The sequence below is a fragment of the Heptranchias perlo genome, unplaced genomic scaffold (assembly GCF_035084215.1).
Source record: "Heptranchias perlo isolate sHepPer1 unplaced genomic scaffold, sHepPer1.hap1 HAP1_SCAFFOLD_181, whole genome shotgun sequence".
Classification (NCBI taxonomy): Eukaryota; Metazoa; Chordata; class Chondrichthyes; order Hexanchiformes; family Hexanchidae; genus Heptranchias; species Heptranchias perlo.
Genome location: NW_027139088.1, coordinates 325194 through 345448, shown reverse-complemented (window position 1 = coordinate 345448; position 20255 = coordinate 325194). Strand labels below are relative to the sequence as shown.

The 20255-nt window shown below is 45.4% G+C and overlaps 1 protein-coding gene across 3 annotated transcripts in view; it reads right to left on the bottom strand.

Annotated features, from left to right (window-relative positions):
- Positions 1–8714: 8714 nt before the first annotated feature.
- The window catches only part of LOC137309806 (NACHT, LRR and PYD domains-containing protein 3-like), a 44387-nt gene continuing 32846 nt past the window's right edge, over positions 8715–20255 (bottom strand). For all 3 annotated transcript variants that reach the window (XM_067977839.1, XM_067977840.1, XM_067977837.1), the window contains exons 4-14: positions 18457–18623; positions 17971–18142; positions 17800–17865; positions 12404–14177; positions 10764–10850; positions 10437–10607; positions 10085–10255; positions 9749–9919; positions 9433–9603; positions 9124–9291; positions 8715–8951 (exon numbers count right to left, since the gene is read on the bottom strand). In XM_067977839.1, coding sequence (XP_067833940.1) covers positions 8864–8951; positions 9124–9291; positions 9433–9603; positions 9749–9919; positions 10085–10255; positions 10437–10607; positions 10764–10850; positions 12404–14177; positions 17800–17865; positions 17971–18142; positions 18457–18623 — 3206 coding nt within the window. In that variant the 3' untranslated portion in view covers positions 8715–8863. The remainder of the gene's footprint in view (positions 8952–9123; positions 9292–9432; positions 9604–9748; positions 9920–10084; positions 10256–10436; positions 10608–10763; positions 10851–12403; positions 14178–17799; positions 17866–17970; positions 18143–18456; positions 18624–20255) is intronic.

Here is a 20255-nt window from a genome sequence, read left to right as displayed (position 1 = left end):
TGTGGACTCAGGGTTATCAGTGATGGTGCTCAGCACCCCCTGTATTGTGGACTCAGGGTTATCAGTGATGGTGCTCAGCACCTCCTGTACTGTGGACTCAGGGTTATCAGTGATGGTGCTCAGCACCTCCTGTCCTGTGGACTCAGGGTTATCAGTGATGATATTCAGCACCTCCTGTACTGTGGACTCTGGGTTATCAGTGATGGTGCTCAGCACCTCCAGTACTGTGGACTCCGGGTTATCAGTGATGGTGCTCAGCACCTCCAGTACTGTGGACTCCGGGTTATCAGTGATGGTGCTCAGCACCTCCAGTACTGTGGACTCCGGGTTATCAGTGATGGTGCTCAGCTCCTCCAGTACTGTGGACTCAGGGTTATCAGTGATGGTGCTCAGCACGTCCTGTACTGTGGACTCAGGGTATCAGTGATGGTGCTCAGCACCTCCTGTACTGTGGACTCAGGGTTATCAGTGATGATATTCAGCACCTCCTGTACTGTGGACTCTGGGTTATCAGTAATGGTGCTCAGCACCTCCTGGACTGTGGGCTCAGGGTTATCAGTGATGGTGCTCAGCACCTCCAGTACTGTGGACTCAGGTTTATCATTGATGGTGATCAGCATCTCCTGTACTGTGGACTCAGGATTATCAGTGATGGTGCTCCAGCAATGTAATCCGGTCTGATAAAATGAAGAAATGGTGTTAAATATTGAACATGGTATTGGCTTCTTTAAGGGACTTACTTGATAGTTCGTTCAAAGGAGTAGATAAGGAGCACATGGTACATAAGGGATTACAAACTAGCTTCACACAGAAATAATGTCCCAGGTCAATTTAATACACGCACTGCACCAATTACCAGCTTGTTTCCGAGCAGTTGCCAGGCGGACGAGTCAAACATTTGATTCAGATCCAAACCTCCGGGGTCATTTCATCTCGTACAGTTTTGATTGGCAGCTTCTTTTGAATTAAACAGACCATTGCTTTAAATGACTGGCTCCCAGTCACTGTTTTGAAGGCATTTATCAGCTGGTCTTTTTCAAACTGGTGAGTCTGTTTGGAATCTCTGAGAATGTTAATCAAGTCGACAGTTTCCATAGTTTGTGAGAAAAAGACAACAAAGAACCAGGATGTTCGAAAGTTCGGTCACAGTTTCGTACAGTATTTGTGAATTATTGATTATTTTCTTTTCCAATAACGATCTGGTTGAGCTTTACAGTAAAACTGTTGTCTTACTGCTACTATTCTGTTTGTTCTCTTATTGTTTCATCAATTTGTTTGGCAGTTAAAGTCTAAAACAAGATCTAGTGCATTGTGACTCTGTCACCCTCTGGAAAGCACTGGATAGAACGAGTGGGCTGAGATAATCTGAAGGGGTTTCACTGTTCATTACCTGGAGCCCTTCAAATGTTACATTGATATCAGGACAAGTGGAAACACAGACATTGGGAGTGAAGCCTCACCTAACAGAGGAGCTGCTTTTTCAAGCTGAGAAACACAGCTGATTTTAAATCAGCAAAATTTCACTTCATTAAAGTGGACAAAAAGGCAACTATCTCTGAACTGTCGCCACTATCTGAAAAACACAGACATTTTACTGATCGGAGAATAATGATCTTGTTCAAACTGTACAAAATAACAATCAATTCTAATCTTTTTGAAATAACGATCTGACATGAAGCATTCTCCAACCAAACAAAAGCACCAAGCATTCCCAGGACATTGAGAGATTATGTGAGTGGGCAAAACTGTAGCAAATGGAGTTCAATGTGGGGAAAAGTGAGGTCATCCAATTCGGATCTAAGAAAGATAGATCAGAGAGTTTTCTAAATGGTGAGGAGCTCGGAACTGTGGAGGAGCAGAGAGATTTAGGGGTCCAAGTACAGAAATCATTAAAAGCTAGTGGACAGTTAAAAAAATAATTAAAAAGGCTAATAGAATGTCGGCCTTTATTTCTCGAGGGCTGGAATATAAAGGGGTGGAAGTTATGTTCCAGCTGTACAGAGCTCTGGTTGGAGCCCAACTGGAGGACTGCATTCAGTTCTGGGCACTGACCCTCAGGAAGGATATATTGGCCTTGGAAGGGCTGCAGCGCAGATTCACCAGAATGATATCGGGGCTAAAAGGGTTTAATTATGAGGACAGTTTGCATGGACTAGCCTTGTATTCCCCTGAATATAGAAGATTAAGGCGTGATTGAATTGAGGTCTTTAAGATGATGAAAGGAGTTGAAGGGTAGATAGAGAGAAACTACTTCCTCTGTTGGGGGAATCCAGAACAAAGGGGGCATAACCTTAAAATGAGAACTCGGCCGTCCAGGGGTGATGTCAGGACGCAATTCTTCACAAAAGCGTAGTGGGAATCTGGAACTCTCTCCCACAAAAGTCTGTTGAGGCGGGGGGTCAATCCGAAATTTCAAAACGGAGATTGATAGACTTTTGTTAGTCAAGGGTATGAAGGATTCTGGAACCAAGGTGGGGAGATGGAGTTAAGATACAGATCAGCCATGATCTAATTGAATGGCGGAACAGGTTGATGTGCTGAATTGTCTCCTCCTGTTCCTATGTAACAGGCTCGTGTGGCTGAATGAACTCCTCTTCTTCCAATGTAATATGCGCGAGAGGCTGAATGGCGTCCAGATCCTGTATAACAGTCTCGAAGGGCTGAATAGCCTCCTCCTCTGCCAGTGCAACAGGCTCGAGGGGTTTAATGGCCTCGTCCTTTTCCAGGGTAATACGCTCGACGTGCTGAATGGCCTTCAGTTCCCATATAACATGCTCGAGGGCATGAATTGCCTCCTCCTGTTGCTATCTGACAAGTTTGAGAAGTTGATTGGCCTCCAGTTCCTACAGAACAGTCTTGAACGGCTGAATAGCCTCCAGCTTTTTCAATGTAACAGGTTTGAGGGACTGATCGGCCTCTAGTAACAGTGTAACGGGCTCGAGGGGCTGAATGGCCTCCTCCTGTTCCTGTGTAACTGCCTTCAGGGGCTGAATGACCTGCTCTTGTAACTGTGTAACAAACTCGAGGGGCTGAATGGCCTTCTCCTGTTCCTGTCGAACAGCCTTGAGGTACTTGCCGCTTTTTCGTCCAAGATGGCTGCCGTAATCGCCGCCATTTTTTCCAAGATTGCCGCCGTACTTGAATACAAATTGTTGTTGTTGTATCAGTTGTTGTGGTGGTGGTCTATGTATAAAGACTGCCACCCTGGGAGCACTCTGGGGATCTGGGTGCACTCTGCGATCCCTGGGTTCACTTTGGGATGACTGGGTGCACTGTGGGTTCAGTCAAGAGTCACTGGGACATTCTGGGGTCAAAGTGGTATCACCGCGGACACTCTGCCGCAATTTTGTCCAAGGTGGCCACCGAACCTGCCGCCATTTTATCCAAAATGCCCACCTGCCGCCATTTTGTCCAAGATTGCCCCCATACTTGCCGCCATTTCGTCCATGAAGGCTACCATACATGCCGCCATGTGTGAATAGATGCATATATATATGATATATATATTACAAATACAAGTTGTTGTATTAATAGTAGTTGTTGTGGTGGTGGTCTAAATATGAAGCCTGTCAATCTGGGATCCTTGGGTGCTCTGTGATCCCTGGGTGAACTCTTGGATCACTCTGGGGTCATTGTACGCAATCTGCGATCCCTGTGTCCACTCCGGCATCACTCGAGGGGTGACTGGGTGCATTCTGGGATCCATGGGCTAATTCTGGGATCCTTGGTTCAACTCTGGGATCACTCTGGGGTGACTTGGTTTCATTCGAGATCGCTGGGTGCACTTTCAAATCACTCTGCGGTGATTGGGTTCATTCTGGGACCAATGTGGTTTCACTGGGGACACTTGCCACCATTGTGTCCAAGATGGCTGGGCACTTGCCTCCAATTTGGCCAATATGACTGCCGTTGTTGCCGCCATGTTTTCTAAGATGGCGGCGGCACTTGCCGCTAATTTTTCCAAGATGGCCGCCGTACTTGTGGCCATGCTGGCCTTGCGTAAATACATATACATATATATATATATATATAAAATATATATATGTATATATATATATATATATATGTATTTATGTATCATGTATATATGAAATATGTATTATAAATACAAGTTGCTGTTGTTGTTTTCATAGCAGTTGTTGTGGTGGTGGTCAAATTATAAAGACTGACTCTCTGGAATAAATCTGGGGTGACTGGGTGCACTCTAAGATGCCTGGGAGAACTCTGGTATCAATCTGGGATCAATCTGGGGTGACTGGGTGCAAGCTGGGCTGCCTGTGTGCGTTCTGGGAGCACTCAGGAGTGACTGGTTGCATTCTGGGTTCCCTGCGTGCTATCAGGGATCGCTATGGGGTGATTGGGTGCACTGTGGTATCCCTGTGTGCAAATAGGCATGACTCTGAGGTGACTGGGTGTATTCTGGTGTACTGAGGGGGTCACTGAGACATTCTGGTGTCACTGTGGGATCACTCGGGACAATCTGCTGCTTACTTGCCCACATTTTGTTCAAGAATGCCGTCGTACGTGCGGCCATTTTGTCCAAGTTAGTCACCATGCTTGCCGCCATTTTTCCAAGATGGCCACCAGACATGCCGCCGTTTTGTCCAAGATGGCTGCCACACTTGTGACCAATTTGTCCAAGATGGCGACCGTACTTGCCGCCATGCTGACCGTGTGTAAATACACATACATATATCATATATACAGATATATGATATATATATATATATATATCAAAAATACAAGTTTATTGTCGTGGTGGTCTAAATATAAAGACTGCCACTTTGGGATCACTCTGGTGTGACTCGGCGCACTCCGGGATCACTGGGTGCAATCTGGGGTCCCTGGGTGCGCTCAGGAGTCCCTTGCAGCACTCTGGGATCACTTTGGGTTGACAGGGTGCATTCTGGAATCCCTGGGTGCACCCTAGGTTCACTCTGGGGTGACTGGGTGCATTCTGGGATCACTGGGTGCACTCTGGGTTCACTGTGGGATCACTGGGACATTGTGGGATCACTGCGATATCACTGGGGACACTCTGCGCGGTACTTGCCGCTATTTTGTCCAAGGTAGCTATCCGACGAATGCAAGTTGTTGTTGTTGAAGTCGTGGTAGTTGTTGTGATGGTGGTCTAAATATAAAGACTGCCAGTTTGGGATCCCTCTAGGGAGACCTGTGCCTCCCCCAGAGGAGGCCGACCGAGACCTTCTTCCCTGAAGGGGACTTATGGAGGCCTCCCCCAGAGGAGACCGACCGTGGCCTCCTCAACAGGCTGCACCCAAACAGGGCCCACGAGAGTTCGGTCTGTTTATTGCCCTGTGGTTTAATTTCCTCTCTGGGCCCTGGTTTTGGGGCCTCGGTTTAACATGTTCCTGTTCGATTGTGACCGTTGTGATTTAACCAGGTTAAAGCCTGGGTTTAAAGTAGCCCGGCCTGCAATGTTATACAAACACGTGAACCCAGTGTGAGACAAACAGGGGCCGAGAGGAGATTAACGTCGGAAACGTGAACCACTGGACAGGCTGATAGGGTTTGTTATAATTTCAAAAAGATGCTTGTGTTTCGGGGAGATGGGACAACTCTGAGGGGACAAAGCGGCCATTTGAGGGGTTTTGATGGAGTAAATAAGGAGAAACTGTTTCCAGTGGCAGGGGGTCGGTAACCAGAGGACACAGATTCAAAATAATTGTCAAAAGATACAGAGGTGACATGAGGAAGGATGATATTTTATGCAGCGAGATGTAATGATCTGCAATTCAATAGTAACTTTCAAAAGGGAATTAGAGAATTACTAGAAAAGGAAAAATGTGTTGGCCACGGGGAAAGATCAGGGTAATGGGACCATCTGGTTAGCTTTTTAAAAGAGCCGACACCGGCACGATGGGCCGAATGGCTTCCCTTTGTGATGTATCATTCTGTGATTTTGCAGCGGGTTCACGGCGGCCATTTTGGGGCAGGTGCATGGCGGCCATTTTGCGTTGCATGTCGGGAGGCCAGATTGTGGGGTCCCAGCTGAGCTCTTTTGCTCACAGTCCGTCTCACCATTTTGTGTAAATTGCATATCCAGCCTTCCGAGTAAGAGCCCTCCCCCCGACACACACACACACACACACACACACTGTTCACTGGACCAAACAGAGGAATGGAATTTCCAGGATCCTTCATTCAATATTTTAGAACACGAACACCATCAAAAAAAGAGACCAGGCCTGAGGTGAAGTAAACTGTGGAGTTTTATTAACACAGCACACAGACAACAACTTACATTTATATTGCACCGTTATAGTAATAAAACGACATAGGGCGCTTCACAGGAGCTATTCATGTGACACCGAGCCACACAATGAGGTATTAGGACAAGTTACCAAAAGCTTGGGAAAAGAGGCAGGTTTTCAGGAGCGTCGTAAAGGAGGAGAGAGAGGCGGAGAGGTTTAGGAAGGAAATTCCAGAGATAAGGGCGCAGGCAGCTGAAGGCACGGCCGCCAATGGTGGAGCAAAAGGAGTGGGGGATTTGAATGAGGCCAGAATTGGAGCAGCGTGGAGATTTTGGATGGTTTTAGGGACACTTGTTGCACAGTCTGACAACTCATTGGGAGGGACTCACTCTGTACAGAGGGACAAATGTTACCCTGGGCCCTTCCTGTCTGCACATTGACCAAGTGTCCCACTGTAGCCCAGACTGAGACCCACCCTGGGCCCTTCCTGACTGTACAATGACCCAGTGTCCCACTGCAGCCCAGACTGAGCCCCACCCTGGGCCCTTCCTGTCTGTACATTGAACCAGTGTCCCACTGCAGCCCAGACTGAGCCCCACCCTGGGCCCTTCCTGTCTGTACATTGACCCAGTGTCTCACTGCAGCCCAGACTGAGCCCAACCCTGGGCCCTTCCTGTCTGTCCATTGACCCAGTGTCCCACTGCAGCCCAGACTGAGCCCCACCCTGGGCCCTTCCTGTCTGTACATTGACCCAGTGTCCCACTGCAGCCCAGACTGAGCCCCACCCTGGGCCCTTCCTGTCTGTACATTGACCCAGTGTCCCACTGCAGCCCAGACTGAGCCCCACTCTGGGCCCTTCCTGTCTGTACATTGACCCAGTGTCCCACTGCAGCCCAGACTGAGCCCCACTCTGGGCCCTTCCTGTCTGTACATTGACCCAGTGTCCCACTGCAGCCCAGACTGAGCCCCACCCTGGGCCCTTCCTGTCTGTACATTGACACAGTGTCCCACTGCAGCCCAGACTGAGCCCCACCCTGGGCCCTTCCTGTCTGTCCATTGACCCAATGTCCCACTGCAGCCCAGACTGAGCCCCACCCTGGGCCCTTCCTGTCTGTACATTGACCCAGTGTCCCACTGCAGCCCAGACTGAGCACCACCCTGGGCCCTTCCTGTCTGTACATTGACCCAGTGTCCCACTGCAGCCCAGACTGAGCCCCACCCTGGGCCCTTCCTATCTGTACATTGACCCAGTGCCCCACTGCAGCCCAGACTGAGCCCCACCCTGGGCCCTTCCTGTCTGTACATTGACCCAGTGTCCCACTGCAGCCCAGACTGAGCCCCACTCTGGGCCCTTCCTGTCTGTACATTGACCCAGTGTCCCACTGCAGCCCAGACTGAGCCCCACTCTGGGCCCTTCCTGTCTGTACATTGACCCAGTGTCCCACTGCAGCCCAGACTGAGCCCCACCCTGGGCCCTTCCTGTCTGTACATTGACACAGTGTCCCACTGCAGCCCAGACTGAGCCCCACCCTGGGCCCTTCCTGTCTGTCCATTGACCCAATGTCCCACTGCAGCCCAGACTGAGCCCCACCCTGGGCCCTTCCTGTCTGTACATTGACCCAGTGTCCCACTGCAGCCCAGACTGAGCACCACCCTGGGCCCTTCCTGTCTGTACATTGACCCAGTGTCCCACTGCAGCCCAGACTGAGCCCCACCCTGGGCCCTTCCTATCTGTACATTGACCCAGTGTCCCACTGCAGCCCAGACTGAGCCCCACACTGGGCCCTTCCTGTCTGTACATTGACCCAGTGCCCCATTGGGGACCATCCAGTCCCGGATATCCGGCAGAATCAGCACTGGGGGACCGGGTGACTGAGTCTCGTGACCCTGTCGCTGGGCCTCTGACGTCACAATGGGAGACGACGCTCGCTCAGCTCGTGCTGGAAACCGTTAAAGGGCCGTTCGGATTTAAACCTGGAGCGCGACCGGTTAAAGGGGAGGGACAGAGAATCGGCCAAAAATGTTCATATCATGAGACCAGGAATGGTTATAAATTGAAATATTCATATAATGAGACCAGGAATGGTGAGAAATTGAAATGTTCACATAATGAGACCAGCAATGGTTATAAATTGAAATGTTCATATAATGCGACCAGGAATGGTTATAAATTGAAATGTTCATATAATGAGACCAGGAATGGTTATAAATTGAAATGTTCATATCATGAGACCAGGAATGGTTATAAATTGAAATGTTCATATAATGAGACCAGCAATGGTTATAAATTGAAATGTTCATATAATGAGACCAGGAATGGTTATAAATTGAAATGTTCATATCATGAGACCAGGAATGGTTATAAATTGAAATGTTCATATAATGAGACCAGGAATGGTTATAAATTGAAATGTTCATATAATGAGACCAGGAATGGTTATAAATTGAAATGTTCATATAATGAGACCAGGAATGGTTATAAATTGAAATGTTCATATAATGAGACCAGGAATGGTTATAAATTGAAATGTTCATATAATGAGACCAGGAATGGTTATAAATTGAAATGTTCATATAATGAGACCAGGAATGGTTATTAATTGAAATGTTCATATCATGAGACCAGGAATGGTTATAAATTGAAATGTTCATACTCCCACTCTCAGTCCGCGTCTGGATTCCCGCAGTGACTCCAGCTGATTCTTCCCGTTTGAACTGAACTGATTCCCCCACAGCCTGAAGCAGATTAAAGATTGAACAGGAAATGAACAGATTGAACAACAGTGTAAATAACAGGGAGACTGGTGTTAATATTTCATTAATAATTACAGACAAATATTACACATACAAAGCACTGAATCCCATTGATATTTTATTTATTACATTAAATATTAACACAAACACTCACCCGATCCACTCCAGACTCCTGCGGGTCAATGTGAGGGAGCGGAGAGCGGGGGCAGATCGGTCTGTGAAGGAGTTTGATCCCATGGTTAGAACCGTCAGTGACCGGTTTGTACTGAGAGCGGAGACGAGATCATCGGTACAAGAATCTGTGAGACCCACATTGGACAGACTGGGGATCAGAGAGAGAGAAACAACAGGAATCAGAGTAAATTCCCAGTGTTTATTGTGTTACGATTACTCACACTGACATTAATGTACCGTGTGAGACATCCAGTTATTAAAACACAATCTCACACAGTGTGATACTTACTCCAGTTCCTGTATTTTACAGTCCGGGTTCCTCAGAGCCGCAGTCAGTAGTTTCACTCCTGAATCTCCCAGTTTATTATCACTCAGGTTCAGAACCGTCAGTGAACGGTTTGTACTAAGAGCGGAGGAGAGATCCTCGGTGCAAGAATCTGTGAGACCATTATTCCATAACCTTGAGATCAGGCGGAGAGAGAGAAATAGAGGAATCAGAGAAAATCCCTAGTATTTATTGTATTATTATTACTCACACTGATATTAATGTCCCGCGTTAGACATCCAGTTATTATAAACAAAATCTCACACAGTCTGATACTTACTCCAGTTTCTGTATTTTACAGTCCGGGTTCCTCAGAGCCGCAGACAGTAGTTTCACTCCTGAATCTCCCAGTTTATTTTTACTCAGGTCCAGAACCGTCAGTGACCGGTTTGTACTGAGAGCGGAGACTGGATCCTTGGTACAAGAATCTGTGAGATCGTTGGCCCGTAACCTGGAGATCAGAGAGAGAGAGAGAGAGACAGAGACGAGCAGAGATAATCGGAATCAAAGTAAATTTCCTGTATTTATTTGTATTATTATTACTTGTACTGACATTAATGTTCAGTGTTAGACATCCAGTTATTATAAACAGAATCTCACACAGTCTGATACTTACCACAATGTCTGTATTTTACAGTCCGGTTTCCTCAGAGCCGCAGACAGTAGTTTCACGCCTGAATCTCCCACTTTATTATTACTCAGGTCCAGAACCGTCAGTGACCGGTTTGTACTGAGAGCGGAGGAGAGATCCTTGGTACAAGAAGCTGTGAGATCGTTATCACATAACCTGGAGATCAGAGAGAGGAGAGAGACGAGCAGAGATGAAAAGAATCAGAGTAAATTCCCAGTATTTATTTGTATTATTATTACTTACACTGACATTAATAACACCATTACTGATAATAATAATAATATGCAGTGTTAGACATCCAGTTATTATAAACACAGTCTCACAGTCTGCTACTTACTCCAGTTCCTGTATTTTACAGTCCGGGTTCCTCAGAGCCGCAGACAGTAGTTTCACTCCTGAATCTCCCAGTTTATTATTACTCAGGTTCAGAACCGTCAGTGAACGGTTTGTACTGAGAGCGGAGGAGAGATCCACGGTACAAGAAGCTGTGAGATCGTTCGCCCATAACCTGGAGATCAGAGAGAGGAGAGAGACGAGCAGAGATAACAGGAATCAGAGTAAGTTTCCAGTATTTATTTGTATTATTATTACTTATACTGACATTAATGTACCGTGTTAGACATCCAAGTATTATAAACACAATCTCACACAGTCTGATACTTACTGCAGTTTCTGTATTTTAGAGTCCGGGTTTCTCAGAGCCGTAGACAGTAGTTTCACTCCTGAATCTCCCAGTTTATTTCTCCCCAGTCTAAACACAAACAGACAGAGAGTGAGAAACAAACTGAACCCAATCCCCGATCTGACAATTTTTCTCTGATGTTACAGGAAATACGAAAACTCTTCAGGAAATTAATAACCAGATTTCCCTGTCACTGACAATGAATCTCACTGTGTCCACCGACCATATATTCAGGGACTGTCTGGAAATGTATTTATTAAATAAAGTGCTGTCTGTGTGAAGCCTTTAAATGTCCCTCAGTCCGGTTTCATTCCCTGATGATCAGAATTACCCTCCTGGAGGACAGTGACTGGTCCCGTCATGTTTGGGGAAACTTGTCTCATTTCTGCTGCTCCTCAAATCCGAGATTTTCTGCGAATGCGGCGATTTTCCCCGAATTAAATGATAAAGCGGTGATTACCTGTATTTTATGCAGTATTATATTAATCTGTATAATATCTCGGGGTGAGTTATATTGTGAAACGGCGTGAACTGTTGGTGCCAAATCCGTCCCCCAGGATTTTATATAACAAGGAGAGTTCATTCTGTCCTGTGACAAGTTTTAAAGTTTCCTGTATTCCTCGTTTATCGGGGAGGGGAGTGTTTCACTTTATTCCCATTAAACCGGCTCTACATTTATTTCAGGTGTAACGGGCCCGACATTTAATGGGGAATTTTCTGAAGTTCCCTCCCCGAGCGGGGCCTCACACACGGAGCAGATTATGGGAAATTCCCGGGTTCACTGCCACTGGTTAACCCAGGATCCTCCCGCTGTGTGTGAGGCCCCACCGCTGGCCGGTGTGTGTCTGAACTCCTGGGCTAATACCCCACATCCCGTTTGGTTGGAAGCTTTTTACCGGCAAATTTTAGATTCCAAATCCCACTGAAGTGCCGGCCTGGATTAATGAGCGAGGGGCCTGAATCCACGACCTTCTGACTCAGATGCACGAGTGCTGCCAGCTGGGTGAAGAGATGATGGATGTATTGGAGAGTGTGAAGGGCTGTGTCATTGATGAGTTAAGATAACGGACCGTCGTCCTGCGGGGAAAGCTCAGCTCGCCCACTGGCGGTTGACTGCCCGAAAGCTGTGTTTTGCTCTTTGTTACTGAATGTTTGGTGTTTCTGCTTCCCTCTCCTGCACACGTTGACAGTCCGGTGACTGTCACTTGCCCCCACACCTCGGTAAGAGGGCGGGATGCCCAGTCACACAGATTGCGACAGTTAGTGTTGGTCTACGTGTAAGTAACAATGAGAAGGAGCCTCTTCAATGGATGTATCTCAGGGAGTGAGAAAAACAGCAATCAATATCATTTACTGCAATTAAATTATCAGACTCTTTCAGTGACCTGTATTTACTGATCCAATAAAGACTGTAAAATCCCCACTTGTTCACAAGGATCCATTTTAGATTCTCCAGTCCTGAAGGAATTACTAACCGATCCTCTTATCATTTGTCATATTTGTGTTGAATCTGCTTCTCTCTGGTTTAACTGAACTGTTTGTTTCCCTTCATTACGGAGCAACAACACAATCCCTGACTGTTCCACAATTGGCCGAACAGTTAGAGGCAAATAAACAGTTACCTCAACACCTGGCATCTGTGTAGTACGGGTCCCAGCCGCTGGAGTCCTTCACATTGAATGGAGCAGTTCTCCAGGTCGAGTTCTTTTATTGTGTCACAGAGTTCAATGACGTGAGACAGCACCGCGCAGTCAATCGGGGTCAGTAGCAATTCACTAAATGTAAGTATTTCCACAGATCTCACTGTGACCCGAGCCAGTATTTGACTCTGAGACTCAAACAGGTAGTGGAATGTGTTCAGGAGGTTCCATTTCCCAGTTTCACTCTCTGTCATTCCAATCCCTCCTTCAACCTTCTCCTTCACCCAGTCAATCACTCCACAGATTGTTTGATGAAGAAATGGACCCAGAAACTCCTCCAGGGGCCGAGCTGACTGTGAGGAGGAGAGACCAACAACAAAACGGACAAATATCTCAAATCGCCCATCATCCTTGCTGTGGGCTTCACTGAGGAGTTTCCCGATGTCCCCAGGATCTGGAGTCAGCAATTGTGCGAGTGCAGCTACAAACTCTTGGATGGTGAGGTGCGGGAATGTGTAAACCACACTCTGGGCAGAACCATCTCTCTCCAAAAGTTCCACCATGAACCCACACAGGAACTGGGAAGGTTGAAGATTGTACTTGATCAAATCTCCATTTGTAAACACAATCTTCTTCTCGGAGACTCCTGTGTAGGCCATCTCACCGATCTTCAGTAACACATCACGGGGGGATTCAATCTCTCGGCCATGGTTTTTCAGAATGTTGTAAATATAGTAGGAATATAGTTGGGTGATGGTCTTGGGAACTCGCTGGTGTTTCCTGTCTCTTTGTGTGAAGAAGGGACCCAGTGACAGACCGAGGATCCAGCAGTAGGAAGGGTTGTAACACATGGTGTACAGGATCTCGTTCTCCTCCACATGTTTGAAAACAGCTGCTGCCACCGCCTGATCTTCAAAAAACTTGTTGAAATATTCCTTCCGTTCCTCACCAACAAATCCCAGGATTTCAGCCCAGACACTGATCTCAGCCTTTTCCAATAAATGTGATGCAGTGGGGCGGCTGGTCACTAGAACTGAACATCCTGGGAGCAGCTTGTGCTGTATTAAACTGTACACAATGTCAGACACTTCACACCGGTCTTCAGGATCTGTGCACATGTACTGAGGCTCTGTATTTCTCCGATTGTCAGCAAAATCGATACTGTCCTTGAATTCATCTAAACCATCGAATATAAACAGTAATCCCTCTGGGTTCTTCCAGAGCTCTCCCAGAATATTCCCAAAGTAAGGATACAGATCCAGTATCAGATTCCTCAGGTTTATTCTACAGTTGATAGCGTTCAAATCCCGGAATTTAAAACTAAAAACAAATTGAAAGTGTGGGTATATTTTCCCAGTGGCCCAGTCATAAACAATCTTTTGTACCATTGTTGTTTTTCCAATCCCCGCGACTCCGCTCACTGATGCTGAACTCCCAGAACTGGATCGCTGGAAGAAACTCTTCATTTTCTGGAACAAACTGCCTCTCTGGGAAAAACAGTTCTGGAACAGTTGATCAGTTCGGATTTTTTCCAGTTCTCTCCGGAGATGTTTCTTTCTCCACTCTTCATGGTCTCGGCCTCTTGCCAGCAGTTCATGTTCTACAAGTGTCCGATCTCGAACAGTAGAAATAACCGTTAGCTCAGTGTTTTGATTGACCAGCTGGAAAATCTTAACCTTTTCCTTTATTAGGATCGTGTTCACTCTCATCGTTTCAGTTTGGACCCGGAGTGTTTCCTTGTGTTTCTGTTGAACATCTTCAATTAGAACAGACAGAAAGTGGTTCTCAATGTTAGTTATTTTGAAAAAAGTAACAACTTCTCATTATCACTTTACTCGTCAGTGTCATTTCGTCAGACCTTGGGCAAGTTATCTTGATTATTGTGGGCACTGGGAGAGAGACAGACTGTGAATGGACAGAAGTCCCACTGTTATTGTGTCAGACCTCGTGCATGTTATCTGCGATATTGTGTGTCGTGGGAGAGGGAGAGACTCTGAATTGACAGAAGTTCCACTGTTATTGTATCAGGTCGAGGGCAGGTTATCTGGGATACTGTGTGTACTGAATAGACTGAAATGGGCAGAAATCTATTGTTTAACCTCAGTTGTGGGGAAGCTTTTAGAAACGATAATCCGGGACAAAATTAATATTCACTTTATCAAGTGTGGATTAGTTAAGTAAAGCCAGCACCGATTTGTTAAAGGCAAATCGTGTTTAACTATCTTGATTGAGTTTTTAAATGAGGTGACAGATAGCGTTGAGGAGTGCAATACGATTGATGTTGATATGGACTTTCAAAAGGCGTTTTATAAAGTGTCGCAAAATAGGCTTATTAGCAAATTTGAAAGCCATGGAATAAAAGGGGCAGTGGCGGCATGGATACGAAATTGGCTCAGTGACAGGAAACAGAGAGTCGTGGTGAACGGTTGTTTTTTGGACTGGAGGAAGGTTTACATTGGTGTTCCCCAAGAGTCGGTACTCGGACCACTGCTTGTTTTGCTATATATTAATGACTTGGATCTGGGTGACGCAAAACGTGAAAGTGCAGTAAACAGTGAGGAGGATAGTGATAGACTTCAATAGGACATAGACAGGCTGGTGGAATGGGCGGACATATGCAGATACAATTTAACGCAGATAAGTGCGAAGTGAAACATTTTGGCAGGAAGAACGAGGAGAGGCAATACAAACTAAATGGTATAATTCTAAAGGGGGTGCAGAAACAGAGAGACCTGGGGGTGTATGTTTACAAATTTTTTAAGGTGACAGGACAAGTTGAGAAAGCAGTTTAAAAAGCATACGGGATACTTGGCTTGAAAAATAGATGCATCGATTACAAAAACAAGGAAGTGATGATGAAGCTTTATAATTCCCTGGTTTGGCCACAACTGGAGTATTGTGTCCAATTCTGGACACCGCACTTTCGGAAGGATGTGAAGGCCTTAGAGATGATGCAGAAAAGATTTATTCGAATCGCTCCAGGGATGAGGAACTTCAGTTATGTGATTAGACTGGAGAAGCCGGGGTTGTTCCTCTTGGAGCAGAGAAGATTGAGAGGAGATTTGATAGAAGTTTTCAAATCCATGAAGGGTTTAGGTCAAGTAAATAAGGAGAAACTGTTCACATTGATCGGACGGTCGAGAACCACAGGATACAGATTGAAAGTGATTGGCAAAAGAACCAATGGCGACAGGAGAATAAACTTTTTTTAAGTAGCGAGTAGTTATGGTCTGGACTGCTCTCTCTGAAAGGGTTTGTGGAAGCAGATTCAATCGTGGTTTTTCGAAAAGGAATTCGATAAATACTTGAAGGAAAAGTTTTGCAGGGCTACGAGGAAATAGCAGGGGAATGTGGCGAACTGGGTAGCTCTTGCAAAGAGCCGGCAGGGGCTCGATGGGCTGAACGGACTTCTTCTGTGCTGTAAAAATTTTATGATTCTAATGTATCAGACCGTGGGCAGGTTATCTGGGGTATTGTGGGCACTGGGAGATGGACAGATTGTGAATGGACCGAAGTTTCACTGTTATTGTATCAGACCTCCGGCAGGTTATCTGGGTATTGTGGGCACTGGGAGAGAGACAGACTGTGAATGGACAGAAGTTTCACTGTTATTGCATCAGACCTCGGGCAGGTTATCTGGGATATTTTGGGCACTGGGAGAGGGACAGACTGTGAATGGACCGAAGTTCCACTGTTATTGTATCAGACCTCTGGCAGGTTATCTGGGATATTGTGAGCACTGGGAGAGGGACAAACTGTGAATGAACAGAAGTTTCAATGTTATTTTATCAGACCTATACTTCTTTAGTCACCTGATCACAGGTAAATATTACTGACATTCTGAAGGTACAGGGGGGATTAAGAAAGACAATTTAAGGTATTAGGAGTTTAGGTTGAGGGAATGGTGAGAGGGTTTGATGTATCTTGTTAGTGTAAGAGACTTCGGTATTGAATCATTTCAACGTAATTCACAACTTTAATGCAGGAAAAAGGATCACACTCACGAAAATAATTAGAGACGGAGAAAATTTAAAGTCAGAAATAAGAAGAGAAATCAGGGTAATTTTCTCACTGAAGGGTCAGAGAGCGGGGGACACAGTTACCAGGGAAACACACTGAAGGGGCAGTGTAAGTGGGGTTAAAAGACAATTGAACGTGTTTCTGTGGATACACTGAGAGGAGGAGTAGGTGGGGCCATCTCTCTAAAAGAGGCAGGCTTATTTGGGCCAAATGGCCTTTTCCTGTCTCTAATCATTCTCCCGTTATATTGTGTTTCAGAAATTGTGAACAATATTTCAGCAGCTTTGCACCTATATTTAATGTGTTTTTATAACAGTCCTTTCATAGAATTAGAATTAGAACTACTGCCCACATCACTCAGTGTAATGTTAGAGCAGAAAACATTCACAGTTCATATCAACTGTTCTCCCAATAATTATACTCTGTTGTTTCATTTTGGTCTGAATTTCCTACAATGCAGGATTGGGAAATTACAAATCTGTTTCCATCAGTCATTCCATTGGGTCTAAAAAGACCCTGAGTTAAATGACTATTCTTTGAGTGGAATAAGTTATCTCTTTCACTGCCATCAGTCATTCCATTGGGTCCAAAAAGACCCTGAGTTAAAGGACTATTCTTTGAGTGGAATAAATTCTCTCTTTCATTGCCATTAGTCATTCCATTGGGTCTAAAAAGACCCCGAGTTAAAGGACTATTCTTTGAGTAGAATAAGTTCTCTCTTTCACTGCCATTAGGAAGCCAGCCCAGAACTTCCGAATTACCCTGAATATTGTCTTTCCCTCACATTACTCCACGGATTAATGATCTATTGTGTTAACATCTGAACATCTTCTCAGATCAGATCGAACACCGACGTCACATTCTGTGCTGTGTAATGAAAATATTTTAATATTTTGCATTTCTCCACCTCTTTCCCTACCGTTGATGGTGGGCCAGATTTCTAGAGTAGTCGGTCAACCTTAAAGTCTGGCTTAAGGCACTGCTCATTAATTCTGAGCCCAGAGCTTCTATGTGCCTCATAGGAGTTGTGTGTGGGGATTCACGGTGTATCAGGATCCCACCAGGTGTGCATGGGGATTCACAGTGTATCAGGATCATGCCAGGTGTGTATGGGTATTCACAGTGTATCAGGATCCTGCCAGGTGTGTGGGGATTTAACAAGTGCTGGCGATCATCAGCTGGATTAAGTGAAATAATGCAACCTCCGCATATTCCTAACGAGGTTTCATTTCTGTTCCCTCCACCCTATGAATTTCTGATTCCCAGATTCTGACAATCTCTAAACAAAAGTCTACAGTCAAACATTCTGATTCTCAGAAGTGAAATAAACGGTTTGAAATCTCCATTTCATCACTTACCTTTCAGGTGACTGGGTATTTCAGTTAAACCTCGTCCGATGTTCATATAATCAAATGGATCAGGACCTGTTTAAATCAATGAGCTTTCATGAAATCTGATCTGTGTAATATTAAAGTAAATTCTGCAGTTTTTCAATCTGAAATTGAAATCAGTGTGTGATTTAACCGTACCAAGTTCCTGCATCTCTTTCAGTATTTTGTCCAACTTTGGTACCGCATGGTGCATGTTCACAAAGGATTCCCACATCACCCTTCGGGCCCGAGAGCCTTTCTCCATCACCAGATTTAGGAGAAGTTTGGAACTGTCCGCTCTATTTCCCTTCTCCACGAGATCAACGACTTTCTGTAAAGAACAATAATTAATATATTGGTCTCTCCTTTTCCCAGTCCCACTGAAACTGTTTCCTTTTTTTTCAGTCCACAGAAAAGTTATACCCGAAGCGTTCCTCTATCCTTTGTGCAAGCACTGACCGATCCACTGGGTATTTTCCTCTCATCGTATCATTGTTTCAGATTTACTGTATTTTCAGTTTGATCCATTTATTTCCTATTTGGCCTGTTTCTGTTCTGTAACATTGTTTGATTCTAAGATCTCATATCCTGTTAGTTCCCTGATGTTTAAATAATCCAAACTCATTCTGTTTCCAGCCCACTTACCCGATGTTCCTGTCCACTGAAATTCCACTCGTATGTTAACAACGAGCTGACTCCGTCCACCACTTCTTGAATCGCCTGTTCCAGTCTGTCCCGGTAGAATTTCGTCAACTGGAACAGATGATAGTCGTCGCAATTTGTCAGGAACTCAGTGATTGCAGTGTTCGGATCTGTGAGCAAAAATGGAGAAAACTAAACACATTATCGACTTTCTATCCGGGCGGTTACATTTCCTCTGATAACAAACGGCTAAAGCCTCCTGTGAGCCACATTATCAAACACCTTCTGAAAACCCAGAGACACCGCATGTGATACATTCCATCGACCTAGATAGTCACCTCTCAACAAAGCTGCATCAGATTTGTCAAATACGGCTTGTCTGCAGCGAATCATTTCCAGCCTCCCCTGATCATCCCCTGCATCTCGAAACGTTCACGAATTCGATCTGGAATTACAGATTCTAGGAGTTTGCCCACTACTGACGGAGACTAATTGGTCTCCAGTTACCCGTTGACCCTCTCTCCCTATTTTAGCAGAGACATTACTTGGGCTCCTTCAGTCCACCTGGATATTTTTGATAACAAGCGAGGATTGAGAAATTGGGGTCAGAATCCCTCCTGTCTCCTCTCTGACTTCCTTTAACAGCCTCGGATGTGTTATCTCTGGGGCCAGTGATTTATCCACCTCGGCGATGTTTCTCAGATCCAAATCCTTCTCTTTACCTCTCTGTTCTCCTTTTGGAATATCCTTGAAACCTACCTCTTTGACCAAGCTTTCCGTCACCAGTTCGAATATCTCCTTATTTGACTCTGTGTCAAATTTTGTTTGATAATCGCTCCTGTGAGGCCCCTTGGGTAGTTTTACTATATTAAAGGCGCTATATAAATGCAAGTTGTTATTGTTCTAGCTCTGTCATAGAAGCTTTATTAATACTGGCGACCAGAGGTATTTTTCTTTCTCCTCAAAATGTGATAACCAAGAACGTTTTGCTCTGAGTCCTGTGAAAACTCAGGCCCTGTCTTACAGATACTAGATCACATCTCTGATGATTCTGATTTTCCAAATGTGTTTGGAGTGATTTGTATATTTAGAGATAAAACTCAACCATAACTCCGATTTTTTGGAATGTTGACCCGTTTCCGTTTGTTGTTTTTTTTAATACCAAGTGACTTTATCTCTCAATACTTCAAAACCACCTTCCTTTTTACCTGCCAATAACTTTTCATTATTTCATAAATCTTCTGTTCCTGCTGCAACAGTTTTATGAATTCCGTTCTCTCATCTCAGACCCGGATATTTCCCACCCTCCAGATTATCAGCTGAAACCCTCCCGCTGCTCCATTCACCGAGTCTGTAAAACCATTGTTGTTCGATTCAGACCGTGACCGTCCCTTCCCTTCTCCCTGAACTCACCCTCGTGCCCCGAGACCGTGAACCCTTCCCTCCTGCTCCATTCACCCAGTCTGTAAAACCAATGGTGGTCGGTTCATATCGTGTCCGTCCCTTCCCTTCTCCCTAAACTCACTCTATTCGCCAAGACCGTGAACCCTTCCCTCCTGCTCCATTCACCCAGTCTGTAAAACCATTGTTGGTCAGTTCATATCGTGTCCGTCCTTTCCCTTCTCCCTAAACTCACTCTATTCGCCAAGACCGTGAACTCTTCCCTCCTGTTCCATTCACCCAGTCTGTAAAACCATTGTTCTTGATCGGTTCAGATCGGGACCTGCTCAGGGCTGCAGAAGAGCCTGTCTATTCCCTGACTATGGAATATCCCATCACTATCACTCTCCTATTCCTGTGTC